The sequence below is a fragment of the Balearica regulorum genome, chromosome 2 (genome assembly GCF_011004875.1).
Source record: "Balearica regulorum gibbericeps isolate bBalReg1 chromosome 2, bBalReg1.pri, whole genome shotgun sequence".
NCBI lineage: Eukaryota > Metazoa > Chordata > Aves > Gruiformes > Gruidae > Balearica > Balearica regulorum.
In genome coordinates, this window is record NC_046185.1 from 110,315,052 (window position 1) to 110,328,255 (window position 13,204).

Genomic DNA, 13,204 nt, shown 5'->3' on the forward strand with positions numbered 1-13,204 from the left:
CACAGACTTTTTAATAAATCTTTCAAACTTTGACTTTTAAAAATCAGGAGTGTAAAGCAAGTACTTGATAGGGTGCTATGCCCCTGATGTTTGTATTTGTCTAGCAACTTGCAGTTCAGCAGCTGTCTTTTTTGTAAGTGAATTCCCTCCAGCAGCTATTATGACCTGAAGGGCAGATCTGGGCATTTTTTGTGTCAAATGATGAGTAGATTTAGTTTAATTAATAACACCATTACTTGAAGTGGAACAGCTTTATTGCTATTGAAACCATCTGTTCCCAACTTTCATATTTTAGTGATTCATTGTGTGTTGTAGGGAGGGCATGAATTTAATTATCAGTGCATTGCTGTTTAACTTTCCTAATTATTATTTGGAGCCTTGGAATCACTTGAACTGTTTTTGCTGATCTCTTTGCATCACTGCCATTTAAAAGCCTTCGGAAATCATTGCGAATATTTTGTGTCGTTAGCTTAAAAGGGAAAGTAAACTAATTTGTAGTGTGCAATCTGGAGTGCCATGTGTTTCACTGTCAACCACATTTCCCTTACTGTTACCTGTCCCTGGTTGCCCTGAGCAAGTGCTACCGGTGTAACCAGGAGGGTTCCCCTGTACCTCCTCCTGTCTCAGTACCGTCATCCTAATCTATTTAAACTGGAAAAGTCAGGAAAAGGAGAGATGATCACAATTAATCACATGCAAATCAGCCTGGTTTTTAATTATTTTTTTTTTGGTTTGTTTTCCAGGGAGCCGAGAGAGTTTGAAAGGGACTTCAAGTGCCTCCCATGCCACCCTGAGTGCCTGGTGCAAAACTCCACTGCATACAACGCAACCTGCACTGGACCTGTAAGAGCAGATACAGCTTAGCAAACCTGCGCCTCAGACCCTGAATTAATAAGTATTTCCTGTGTCGAGATAATCCTGAGGTCTCATTTACCCTTCTCTGGGATGGAGTGGAGGTGGAGGGGTTAGAGGGCAAGATCTCTAACAGGAGGGGGAACCTCAGGGTGTTATTTCTCTTTCATGTCACCCATCATATGTGTAATCCACAGTCACAGGCATTGCAGGGCCTTTCTTTTTGTGTCTTTTTACAGAAAAAACATAAGGCTTACATATGTAATGAGACAGTAATTTGATGAGAATTTGGGGAACATATAGTTACTGAACAGCCAAGTTGGCGTGAACAAATTAAATTTCCTTATTCAGAGGGAAAGAACTGTTAAAAATAGTGGATTAAAACAGTAGCTTTTTGCCTTTTTGAAAAGCCATGATAAAATTGTGATCAAAACCAGATATTTACTGGAAAACATTCAGGAATCAGTTTTTACTTAAAACTATGTTCCCTCCTCTAATTCAGTTACAGTAAATACCTATATTAAAATAACTGCAGGTGTAAGTTATGTTGAAAAGTGATCAAAACAAAATTATTGGATTTTCAAACTTGTTTAAATATTCCAAATTCATACAAAAGCTCCTTCTACAAAAGTCAATACAGTGTAGTCTTGCTATTCATCCGAAGTCTTCCTCAATTTTGTTCTTCTTTAATTTTGAGAATAGTCTTTTGCGTTAGGAAACGTCCGGTTTGGCAGCAGTGCAAAATTATTTCCTTTTAATCAGCTCAAACTCATATCTTACTTGCAAAACTCTAATTCCCCTTTTTGGGGGGGAGGAGGGAGGAGGCAGGTAGTGGTCTCCTGCTTCCATCACAGATTCTTCTCTGTGCTCCTTAACCCAACCCTTTAAACACCTCTTGCCATCCCCTGCAGCCACTGAGTGTTTGACCCTTGTCCATCATGAGTCTGCAGAGTCACTGCTCAGTAATGTGAAGCATTTCCATCCTCCCTTCTAGCATAGACCACCATGGCCTAAGGGGTGTTATTAACATTATAATCTCCTTCAGGCAGTGAACACCCCCTTGTTCCATATTTGCCCAGCATCTAGTAATCAGTCTATTAGAGTGGCCCTTAGACATTACAGTAATTAAAATAATCTTCCTGTAGTATGTCTTAACTGTAGTCCCACTGAAACCAGCATTGCACTGTGGATCTGGTCTGGTGTTTCTCCATAGTAGAATTTGACCCAGAATTGCTGGTTTCCCTGCTTTAAAATATTTAGGGTATTCCTGGTGCTGTTATGGTCTGAATAAAACCAGTTCTGTCAAAAGTGGCCACAGGGCAATGCCTTTAAACACAAACTAAGTGATCTTCAAAGTAAAAAAATGCATGGACTCCTTGGGTTGCCTCCTAATTCGCTGCTTCTCCCTAACAGAGGAAAGAACCTGTGCTGAAAAACAGGAAAATTATGATTTGAGGTCAGTACTTCAGGGAGGTGTCAGCAGGTCCAGCTCCATCATTTTAAATCGTGTGATGGTAGATTGCACCAGAGAGCAGCCTGGCCCTCTGCTTTTGAGCCTACCCCTTATCAAGGTGTTATTAGATTATTCCCTATTTTAAATGAAAAATGCAAACTTTCCAAACATGCAGAAGGCAGGGAAAAAAAGTCAGCAACACTGAAACTCAAGAAAATATTAGCTTTAAACATCAGGTACTGCCTTTTGTACAGGCCATGATATAAGAGCAAATACTTGCAAGAATATCAGGTAGCAAGGTAATAAAACCAGATGATGCTGAAAACTTCCAGTAGTTGAAGACATGTAGATTTATCTTCTGAATTTCCTCCTGAGCAGGCCAATGTAAGGGCATTATAATCAAGCTGTTTCTCTTTGCAGGGCCCTGACAATTGCATGAAGTGTGCCCATTTTATAGATGGCCCCCACTGTGTGAAATCCTGCCCAGCGGGGGTTCTGGGCGAGAATGACACCCTTGTCTGGAAATATGCTGATGGGAATGCTGTTTGCCAGCTCTGCCATCCAAACTGTACTCGGGGGTGAGTAAAACCTCAGACTGAATGGAAATGGGCGGATTGGGGGGGGGGGGGGAATAGGGGAACAGCTCATCTAGAGGTCTTTCCCTTCCTAATGGTCCCATTTTAAACCACCAAGAAGAAGTAGCAGGGAGCGAGAGAGGTCAGGAGTATGCAGGTAATGTAAGCAGAGAGCAGCAGACTTTGTAAATAGGAAAAGTTCATTGGCACTTCATCTTTATACAGAAGGCAAAAAAAGGAAGAATGTTTTAGAGGGTTTGAAACAGGTTTGTTTGTTGATTTAAATAGGAAACTTCCTGGAATTTTACAGAACTCACCCACCAGTGATACACGCTTTTTTTTTTCCCACCTGGCTTGCTGCTGGGTCCTCTGGTTTTGGGAGGAACATCAGTGACATCTGGTGGATGCTGGGCTCCCGGAGCCCATTTTTCTCTACACCTTCCATTTTTTAGGAGGGAAATCCCAGTGAGGTACCACAGTGATTTTCTTTCTTTCCTTCTTTCCATATGCTAGCTCTTGATCTGAGTTTAAAGCCTTGCTTGCCTCCTGAGCATGGCTTTATTAATGGGTATCACAGTAAACCTAATCTATATGAACCATTTTTGTCCTCATCTGGGGGCATGCTTAAACTGCCACTTGTAAAGAGCTGTAACTTGAACTGTATTTAACCTACATGACAATAAGCAACAGCTGTCTCCTCTCCTGGTTTCTGACCTGCAAAGGACACGGGATGCACAGTAAAAGGTTTTAGGGTTTGAGACTTGGATGTTGGACTGTGATGCTTTCAGAGCAAAAAACCAGCCCACGTTTGGTGTCTTTTCCTTCACAGACCCCTGCCCTGTATGCTGCAGGTCTGTCTGATCCAAAAATCTTTCTGTAATATGTCTGTAATGAGTGTTGCAAGAGGGAAGTTATAACATATTCAGACCAACCATCATCCCATTGTAATTCAACTGCCAGGTTATTAAAGAGCAGAGTGCTCAGGCCCCCACCTTCACAGAGAAAAGGAGATGGAGGGTTAAACCAGCAAGTGACAGCCCTTCCTAGTGCTCCTAGTGAATTCAGTGCTCTGGTTTTCAGATGGTAGCTGCAACAGCCATGTGGGTTTGCCACAATTTACAGCCCTGTGTTTCGTTACAGTCACAGGCAAGGCTTATTGGAGCTTCCCATCACGCTCCTGAGAACAAATGATGTCAGCTGAAAAGGGATCTTAATAACTTTGCTCTTTATTAATGACCTCAGTAGCTGCAACAGTTACTCCCTTCTGATATAAAACTGGCCACAGGGATACAATATCCTTCTTCTAACTGGCCACATGAAAATGTGGCTGATTATTTGAGCAGCGTAATGGATAACCACATCTGAACAAGGCTTTCAACTGTGCATCCTCAGTAGCAACATCAAACACTGGACTCAAATGAATGCAAACTTGGAGAGCAATCTGCCAGACATGGATGTAGCTCCAAGCCAGGCGGTGGCTGTTTGTATACAAGCAGGTCCATAGAGCAGAGTTCATCAGAAAAGTCCGTTCCTGTCTGGCTTTAGCAGTGGATGGGTGTACCACAGGAGTCTGGCAGGTGATGGGGTAGGATAAGGAGAGATTTTTGAAAATTAGGGGTACCCAACATATGGCTCAGTGTATTTGGCCCTGAGTTACTAAGGCAGAATGTAAAAAGTAGTATCCATTTCATCTCTTACGTGAAAGAACTGGGCTGTTTCCCGCAGCTATATTGCAGACATGCTCAATGGCCCTGTTTGAGTTGCTGCTTGAATGTGGCAGAAGAAATAGGCTGTATCCCTGCAGGGCTCAAGAGAGCTACGAGAAGGTAGTGTTACTATTTTTACTTTACAGATAGGACACCTGAGGCCAATGGCATTGACGGGTAGGGAGCCAGTGTCAGAGGCGTAATCTGGGAACGTGCAGTTTGGTGCAGCATTGCCCCCGTGAAGGCAATCAATCAGTAATGCCACTTACTTCTCTTCACGCCTTTCCTTCACTGTGCTGCGGGAATGGGATCTGTTCAGCAGTGGGTGGAAAACATCTGTCTTGTAAAGTTTTTGCATCCTTAAAAACCACAGTCTCAGCTATTTCTGCATGACAAGAAACAACTTTATTTCTGTCCCTGTCCAATTTCACGGCTAGAGCCCACAAAATCTTATCAGCATGATTAAGTGTGCTGACTTCAGTAGTCATGCACATAAGGGTTTCCAGGATATGGCTCTATTTTCCTTATTTGAAGAAGCTGCAAGTAAAGAGGACTTCTCTTCCCAATTGAACTTTGTCACAAAATTTGGTTTTTTACTTCAGGTGTGCTTACCGGTAGTGCATCTTTTCCTTTGTATCACTGTGAAGAGTCCCATCTAGCCTCATTTTCTTTGCTGAGTCAGTTTTTCAGCCTTCATTAGAAAACAGAATGGAGAAAAGTTTCTCCTGCTCAGCCCAAAAGACTCCTCCTCTCCCATTTGTCCTGTAGCCTCTTGGGGATTTTGTACACGAGCTTCCTTTTGCTCTGTCTCTAGTACAGCTGAGAAAACAGGCTCCAATAAAGACAGCAATGTCCCAAAAGCCCTGGAATTACCCCATTTATAACTCCAGCAACCAATGACACACACCAGCTTGATTAATCTGCTCAGCATTGAAGGATTTGGTTTTCCCTTGCTGCTCTCCCAGGGTACGGGAATTAAATTCAGCCACAGCCACTGGGGTGGAAGAGCAAGAAGGAAAGAAGCCACCACTGTAGTTAATAGCACTGGCTGATGTGTCCTGCCTCTGCCGTCCCTACCAACACTATGTGTCTCACCAGTCTTCTTGTTAAATGCCAGGGGCTTTTGGCTGGGGAGGGTGAGAAAGTGGCCAGGGGGTCTGAGAGGGAAGGTTACAGCAGCACAGCACAAATGCGATGCCTTTGTCACACTCTGAAGGTTAATGAGAAAGAAAGGGCAGAGGAAAGTTCTTGTAAGGCTTTAAAAAGTCCAGTGGTTTTCCATTTCTTTTATGACTGTGAAGTAACTTACAGTGTTATAGTGTGATTTCCCTCTGAAAGGCCATAAATCATAGCCACTTGGCTGTACTATACAAATTAGGAACTATGGGTCGAGGAGAAAGTTGCTAAAATCTTGATGGATATGGGAAATAAATAGCTGTGTCTGCACAGGGATGAGTAATATTTATGTAGACAGATGAAATGCTGAGTTCAGGATGCAGTAGTTTTCAGGGACTGTACACAGCACTAATTTTCCAATAAGTAGAGAAATATTTCAGAGGCTACAACTGCTGCTAAATTCCATCTGATATATCCATAAGATCTTGAGGCAGTTCATAACACGAGGTCACATTTCTCATTTTCGTTTCTGTAAGCAGAAGAAAAATGATTCAGAAATGGAAAAAGTGATTGTTTAGATTCCATAAAACCTGGATTACTTATGTTGGGTGTCATCATAAAATTCCACATTAAGAAAGATGGTTATATTTAGTCCTGGATGGATATTTGTCAAAGGCTTTGTTTCTCCTTTGACTTGTGAAATGAATCAGAAAATCACGTGGGATTTGAAAAGTACAAGCTGATCTGTCATTTTCTTCCCAAGCACCTTTTTACTTTATCCCACTAAACTTGATATTGATGGATTTGTGTGGGAAATAATTTTAAAAAAGAAAGGGACAGGTGAAAATCTACACTTCTCCTGCTTCTACTTTCTGGTGTAGGAAAATAGCTGGCCAGTCATTCCTCAGACTGTAGATACTACCCCCTCAGCCAATTTTTTTTGCTGTTAGGAAGCACATGGGAGATGTACCATCATAAAGTAGCATGACAAACCAGAATTTTTAGGAAGAGATAATTTGAGGGATCACAGTCACATTCTGAAATAAAAAGTGAGGTCTTTTAATTTCACGTTCTTATCGGAAGAAGCTGCACATGCTTTGTTGCATTAACATGTAGAAATTCATATCCAGATGATAGAGTGTGATAGGATGAGGTCTTGGGTCCTAGATCTGTTTTCTGTTGAGCACCTGAAGAGAGAAGCCTGGTGCAAAGCAGGATACATCTCCTGTGGCCATAAGCAAGCTGGTGGTTCTGCTCTGCACGTGCAGCCTCTCTCTGCTTAGTTACACAACTGAGCAAACAAACCAAGTCGTAGGCAGACAGGGAATACTAACAAAGCTGGGCGCCCGGGATCCGGGAACTGGTATGCACAGCACTTCCAGCGTGTCCAGGACACTGGGATGCACATTCTTGCATGGGAGCCCAGTGAACTCACAAGACCTTCCAGATGCTGGGTCTTGAGCACTGTTTGGCTCAGAAACAAGTCAAATACATGAGGGAAGATCAGAGTAATGAAAACAAACAAACAAAAACCCAATAAAATGAGTAGTTGCTTCACCTCTTCCTCCCCCAGACCTAGATCAAGTTATAAGATCTGTAACTCCACCTGCCATTTTGAATTTTTTCTGGTTCCTCCTCTTGGCAAGAGGGAATTCAGAGCAGTTTTCCTGGCACAGGCTCACTCCTTACCCCCTACTTGACCTCCTCTGGAGTTGTTTTGGGATGATGCATTTTCTTTAAGTCAGCGCAGGGAGCGGATACCACAAACTGGACTTTTCTCCTTGCTGTGCTCTGTTTTTCAGAGGTGATGTAACCCTCTCTGTAATGCTCTCCTTCCTCAGTAGACACCACAAAGACCACAATTCCCATGAAGAGCATACATCTTGTAGCCCAGCAGCACTTAGGGAATGCACAGTGCCTCTCACGCCTGTTAGACCATCAAGTGAATGCAGTCACTGTGTTTTCATCCGTGTTGTTTTTTGCATCGGGCTGCCAAAATGAATTTCAGGCATTTTAAACTCAAATGGACGGTGAATGACTTGCTAGTAGATAGAGTTTCTGGCTCTCTGGATAACTGTTGTACCTGTTTACATGACCAGTAACTTAAGATCTTAGATTCTGAAAGAAAAATATCATCGACACATACTAACAGACGATAGCCAAAAGGAGTGCTGTCAAATCCTGTTTTCTGATGGGAGTGTGTATCTGCTACCCAAGTTTTCCATTGCAACAGAAGTCTGGAAATTGTAATCTTTTACTTATCAGGAAACAAGGATTATGCAGGAGGGTCTGCAGCGATGTGCTTCCATGTGGCTTTCTGCCCTTGTGCAGGGGAGAGGCTACTTCTGTCCTCTTCCACAGTCAACCCTGAGCTTCTGCGCTAGTGCAGATGTCCCACACAGAGCCGAAGAATCCAGGTCCATTTGAATTTTGTGTATCCATGTCCTCCCCCCATTCTACCACATGATAAACAGTTGGTGTAAAATATTCTTTATACTGAGTATGCTGCATAACTATGCCTCTAGATAAAAGGTTTCAGAGCAAGGCCATTGACTGATACTTAATAGAGTGTCTGACTATTATAAATTCCTATGTTAATACTTGGACTGCTCTGAAACACAAACTTTTCAATCAGTAGCACTCTTAGTTGGAATTATAGGAGTATGTATGCCAGAGCTAATATGCTTGTAACGTTCATTTGTTTTTACAGGTGCAAAGGGCCAGGTCTTGAAGGCTGTCCAAATGGGTGAGTATTTCATCTGCTACAATTAACAACAGAGCTGGAAAGAATGCGTGCATGTTTACATTTCTAGTCTGGAAACTGCAAGGCTGGGACTAAAGTTAAGTCTTCAGCTCTGTACAGGGAAGTGACAGATTAGAGCAGGCTCCAACCTATAAAAATGATTTAAAGAACTGAGAAATATTACTAGTGGCACAAGACTCCAAAACCTTGTTCTGCTTAGCTTGTTTGTCAAGGCGAGACCTCAGATTTGTTACTGGAGAACAAAAGGAGGAGCTGGAAAAAGAAAGGATTATGGGCTAGTGGCAGAGAGAGATATGTTTAGGACTGATATGGTTATCTGCATTGCAGGGAGTTCATCTCAGAGACCCAGGGAGTCTTTTCCAGCTCTGTGATCTGTACATCTCCAACCACTCTCTGCAGAGTTGGACATTCATTCTTCACACTAGATCTTACATTGCACTGTTTGGCCTCATGACTTGCTCAAGTTCACGCAACAAGAGAACAGGTTTCTCTGACTAAGAGAGAGGGATTTAGTTTCTGACCACAAAGTCATGCTATGGCAAGACAAATTCAGCCTAGAAGTGCTGTGAAAGAGTGACTCTATTTAATAGTAAACCCCAGGCAACTTAGAAAGAGCTGTGGTGGAGCTCTAAGTACAGACCAACAAACAACCTTGGAAACCAGTTTTTTCTTTTCAACTTAAATTTGAAATAAGCCAGGCTCTAATAAACAGGCAGCAATATACATACAACGTGGATGGTGCACACATTTCCTGGCCTCAGACATTTTGTACCTGGGGAGAAGGACTAATGATCTGAAGTACATCAAGACCCTTATAGCATGTGTCGTTGTCATCCTCCCCCACTAATGGGGAGATGTCAGCTTCGTTGCTGGTATCACAGCTGCATATGCCTTCTTGGTATCACCTTCTCTCCACGTGCTTCGTGTATCTGATCACATGCATGCAGTCCATGGCTGGCATATAGAGGCACCACAGATTTGATGCTGACGTGCTCTGTGGGTTTGTCAGAGGGAGGAGAAATGCCCTCACTTAAACCATGAGGATCAGCTCCAGTTGCGAGTTTGAGAGAAGAGTGAAGACTTTAAGCAGGCTACACCCCAGTCATTACTGAGCACTGGAAGAAAAAGCCTCAAGTGAGGAATGGGATATATTTCAACCTCCTCTCCATCTGCCTCCCTGGACAGACTATCAATGTACCTTCCACTGTGCTTTGAAAAGGAGGCATACAAAGCTGTCAATACCTTGTCTGTGTGGAGAGCCTTTTCCTTTTCCTCCTGCTTTGCAATGTTAAAATCACCAGTGTATAGGAGCAGGCCCATCTCTGCAAGGCTCAGTTCCTGACATATGCCACAGGAGCAGTTTTAAAAGAGAAACAAAACTGCTTTGATTTATTAAAGGAGGCTTTGCAAACATGGGACAAAAGTAGAAACCCAGCAAAGCAAACAGCATGAAAATGGTAGGTGCTGAAGGCTGTGCAGAAATGATTGGCAGAAGAAGAAGGAGATGGCTGAACAATGGAGCAGAAATCTTCACTGCCAAGCATAGTAAAAGTCAGGATGTCTCATATCAACTCAGTTCTTTTGATCCTTTGCCTTTTCTTAAAGAATAAAACCAATAAATATAACCACTGGATGAGGAACTTAAAAATACGGATGACCAAGATACCTGAAAAGTCAAATAGGCTTAAGTGGATGTCCAGAACATGTGTTTGATCAAAACCTAAGGCTTCATGCAATCTCTGAGGGTTTAGGGTTTTTTTTAAGTCTTACCCTTAAGCATTTTTTTTCTCTTTCTCTTTTCTCTTCTGTCTTGCAGCTCCAAAATTCCGTCTATCGCAGCTGGCGTTGTTGGAGGTCTCCTGTGCCTGGTGGTGGTTGGCTTGGGCATTGGCCTTTACTTGCGAAGGCGTCACATCGTCAGAAAGAGGACCCTGCGCCGACTGCTGCAGGAGAGGGAGGTGAGTGCCACCAGCACGGCTGCAACACTGGCTGCTTTATTTGGGGCAATGGGTGCCGACCTCCTCCTAACAGAGAATTAAAGCACCACGTGTGATTCAACAAGCCCTTGGGCTGTTGAAATCTACTGCACTACTCAGAAAAGAGGCAGTGTGCACCTGACACTTTGTCACTTAATCTCAAGTCTGATCCCTCTGGATATGATTTTCAAAAGCTTTAGAGGATTTAGATGTCTAAATCCCAATGAAAATCATTGAGATTGTCTACTCAGAAAAAAATACTCTTTCAGGGTGAGGTGCAGTGTGTTTGCTGATCCATACCACCTTGATGTGTAGACCCTCAGCCTCAAACCATTTCTCCCTCCAGACAACCCTTGAGGCTGCTGTGGCAACTTGGGCACTTCTGAAAATTTTACCCCCTTGATCAGGCCTATGCCTGATCCTGTGGAAAAAAAATGAGAGAGAAAGGAGAGGAGGGAAAGGAATTGAGAAAGTGTTTGTGTCTTGTCTTTGGTTTGTTTTTAGCACAAAACCTCCACAAAGCCATCAAAGAGAATGGTTCACCCTGTTGGGCATGAACAAGGTTTCTACAATGCTTTTTATTTTCTGCATGGTTTTGTGTGCATTACAGCATCACCCTCTGGGTACTTCACATATAAAATAGCAAAATTCATTATCCTGGATTAAAGCCGCTCTTTTATGATTAGCCACCTTCTCTTTCTAGTCTAATCCTAGTAAATAATTAGCAAATTGTATTTAGCATTCTGCTAAAAGCCCAGTTGCAGCTTCTCTCTGTGCTTGCTGGCTTTGCAGAGTCAGCTGCTAAAATCTTTTAAAAAAAGCTGTCCTGCTTTTTAACGCACTACCTAACAATATTTTACGTACCACTGTATTCTACAGTTGTGATAGCAGAGTTCAAGTTTGTGCTCAGCTCATATTGTACACTCTGGACTCCTCAAAATGAGGATATTTCATCACAACAGAAAGGTTACTGGCCTGCTAAAATCAGATTGTATCTAGCTAAATACAGTTTTATTCAAAGGAAAGGAAAAAGAAAAATCACTAAGGCAAAAAGCTGACTCATGCATCAAAAAGGTGTTAAATATCTCTGTCTGGAGGGCATTACTACTGTTTGCAATAAGGCTTATATCAAATTTTGAAAACATCGATAGTCAATTCAACATCCCCTTTTTTTTATTGAGAAAAGAATCACTCTCAGATTTTCAGTTGCTGCTTGTAAACCCTGTGGTGTTGGGTGCCACTGGTATGGGAATTTCATCTAGTTAAACAAGAGAAGACCTGAAAGGCTGCAGGTGATTCTTGCCCATTATTTAAAACGTTTTTATAATTTATTCACAAGATAAAAAAAAAAATTAAAGTCGTCTTTAGGATCTGTGGTAATTACATTGTTTTTCATGGTATGTGTTTTAAGGCTTTGAAGTTGAAGACTTCATTTGAACAGTAGTATTCCTTCACTCTCCTTCAAAATGGCAGTCACCACTTTGTGATGGATTTTACCTCTGAAATTTGGAGCAGCTCTAGATATTTATTGCTGCAAGCCAGAGTGGAGCTGTCCTCCCATAAACTTCATGTAGAATTAAATGTTCATTATTTTAAAGGAAGGATTTATTTGCTTCCCCAAAGCATGCTGCTGGCTCTCCTCCTAGACTGTATATCCTTCTAACATCGTCTTCTCTCTGCACCAGCTTGTCGAACCACTGACACCCAGCGGGGAGGCACCAAACCAAGCTCATCTGAGAATTTTAAAGGAAACAGAATTTAAAAAGGTCAAAGTTTTAGGCTCTGGAGCTTTTGGCACTGTTTATAAGGTAAGATCACCATGTTTCTCTTCTACTTTTCATCTCGCTCCCTCATGCAGAAGCCACCCAAAGCAAGCATGAACTGGGAGCTGCGATCATTGTGTAGATTTTTTTTTAAACTAGATTTCATAGCAGGTATATATTGAATGGTAGAGAGATGACTCAGTCATCATTAGTTGAGTTATGAATTGGGTAACATGGGAGTTTTTACAGAAGATGTTGCCAAAGCCATACTCCTGAACCTCGGGGACAAAGATCTTGACTTAAAAACTACCATAGCCAAATACACCCTGTTGTGAATATTAGGCAAAAAAAATAATTCACTTTGGTCATCTCAATGCTAAGCCATTTTTGTGTGTGATCTGGGGTCGTGTTTTTATAATTGTCAATCACTGTTTCATTAGAATTGACTCAGATGTGTGGAAGTACCTACACACCTTCAGTTGTGTAGGTCTACAGGTTATTTTTTCCTCTGGTGTTTGTTTATCCTCTGCATTTCTTCTTCACCAGGTTCTACTTTTCTGTGCTCCTCTTTTTATTCAGGATATGTGTTTCAGGCTTTGATAGCAGTACTGAAATTTAAACTGTAGATTCACATATCTCTTTATGAAGCTCTATTCTGAAGCAGGTTTCCAGCTATGGTTAGGAACTTTGGGGGCACAAATCCCATTGACCTCTGAAAATGTGCATCTACATTGCTGGGTACTTCAGCAAAGTGTCCTTGCAGTGCTGTGCTGTTCACCTGCCGCCTAAATGGCCTCCTGACACTATAGGTGTACAGTACTGAACCAGTCGGGCTTAAACCTACCCGCTACTGCATATGTTGAGGACTGGATTATTTGTACAGTATAGATGCCACCTTGTTTTCATGAGAAAATGCCAATTCTTTTCATGCCATGATTTATAAATTGGAAGTGGCAAGGTTTTGCACATGCAGTTGCTGTGATGCACTAATTAATTACA

At 42.1% G+C, this 13,204-nt stretch overlaps 2 protein-coding genes across 3 annotated transcripts in view; one reads left to right on the forward strand and one right to left on the reverse strand.

The window, feature by feature from the left end:
• Positions 1-13,204, reverse strand: part of SEC61G (SEC61 translocon subunit gamma) — a 329,059-nt gene that overhangs the window by 288,278 nt on the left and 27,577 nt on the right. The window lies entirely within an intron of this gene.
• The window catches only part of EGFR (epidermal growth factor receptor), a 163,085-nt gene that overhangs the window by 132,640 nt on the left and 17,241 nt on the right, over positions 1-13,204 (forward strand). For both annotated transcript variants that reach the window (XM_075745293.1, XM_075745292.1), the window contains exons 14-18: positions 744-843; positions 2,726-2,883; positions 8,413-8,448; positions 10,283-10,424; positions 12,128-12,250. In XM_075745293.1, the coding sequence (XP_075601408.1) occupies positions 744-843; positions 2,726-2,883; positions 8,413-8,448; positions 10,283-10,424; positions 12,128-12,250 (559 nt within the window). The remainder of the gene's footprint in view (positions 1-743; positions 844-2,725; positions 2,884-8,412; positions 8,449-10,282; positions 10,425-12,127; positions 12,251-13,204) is intronic.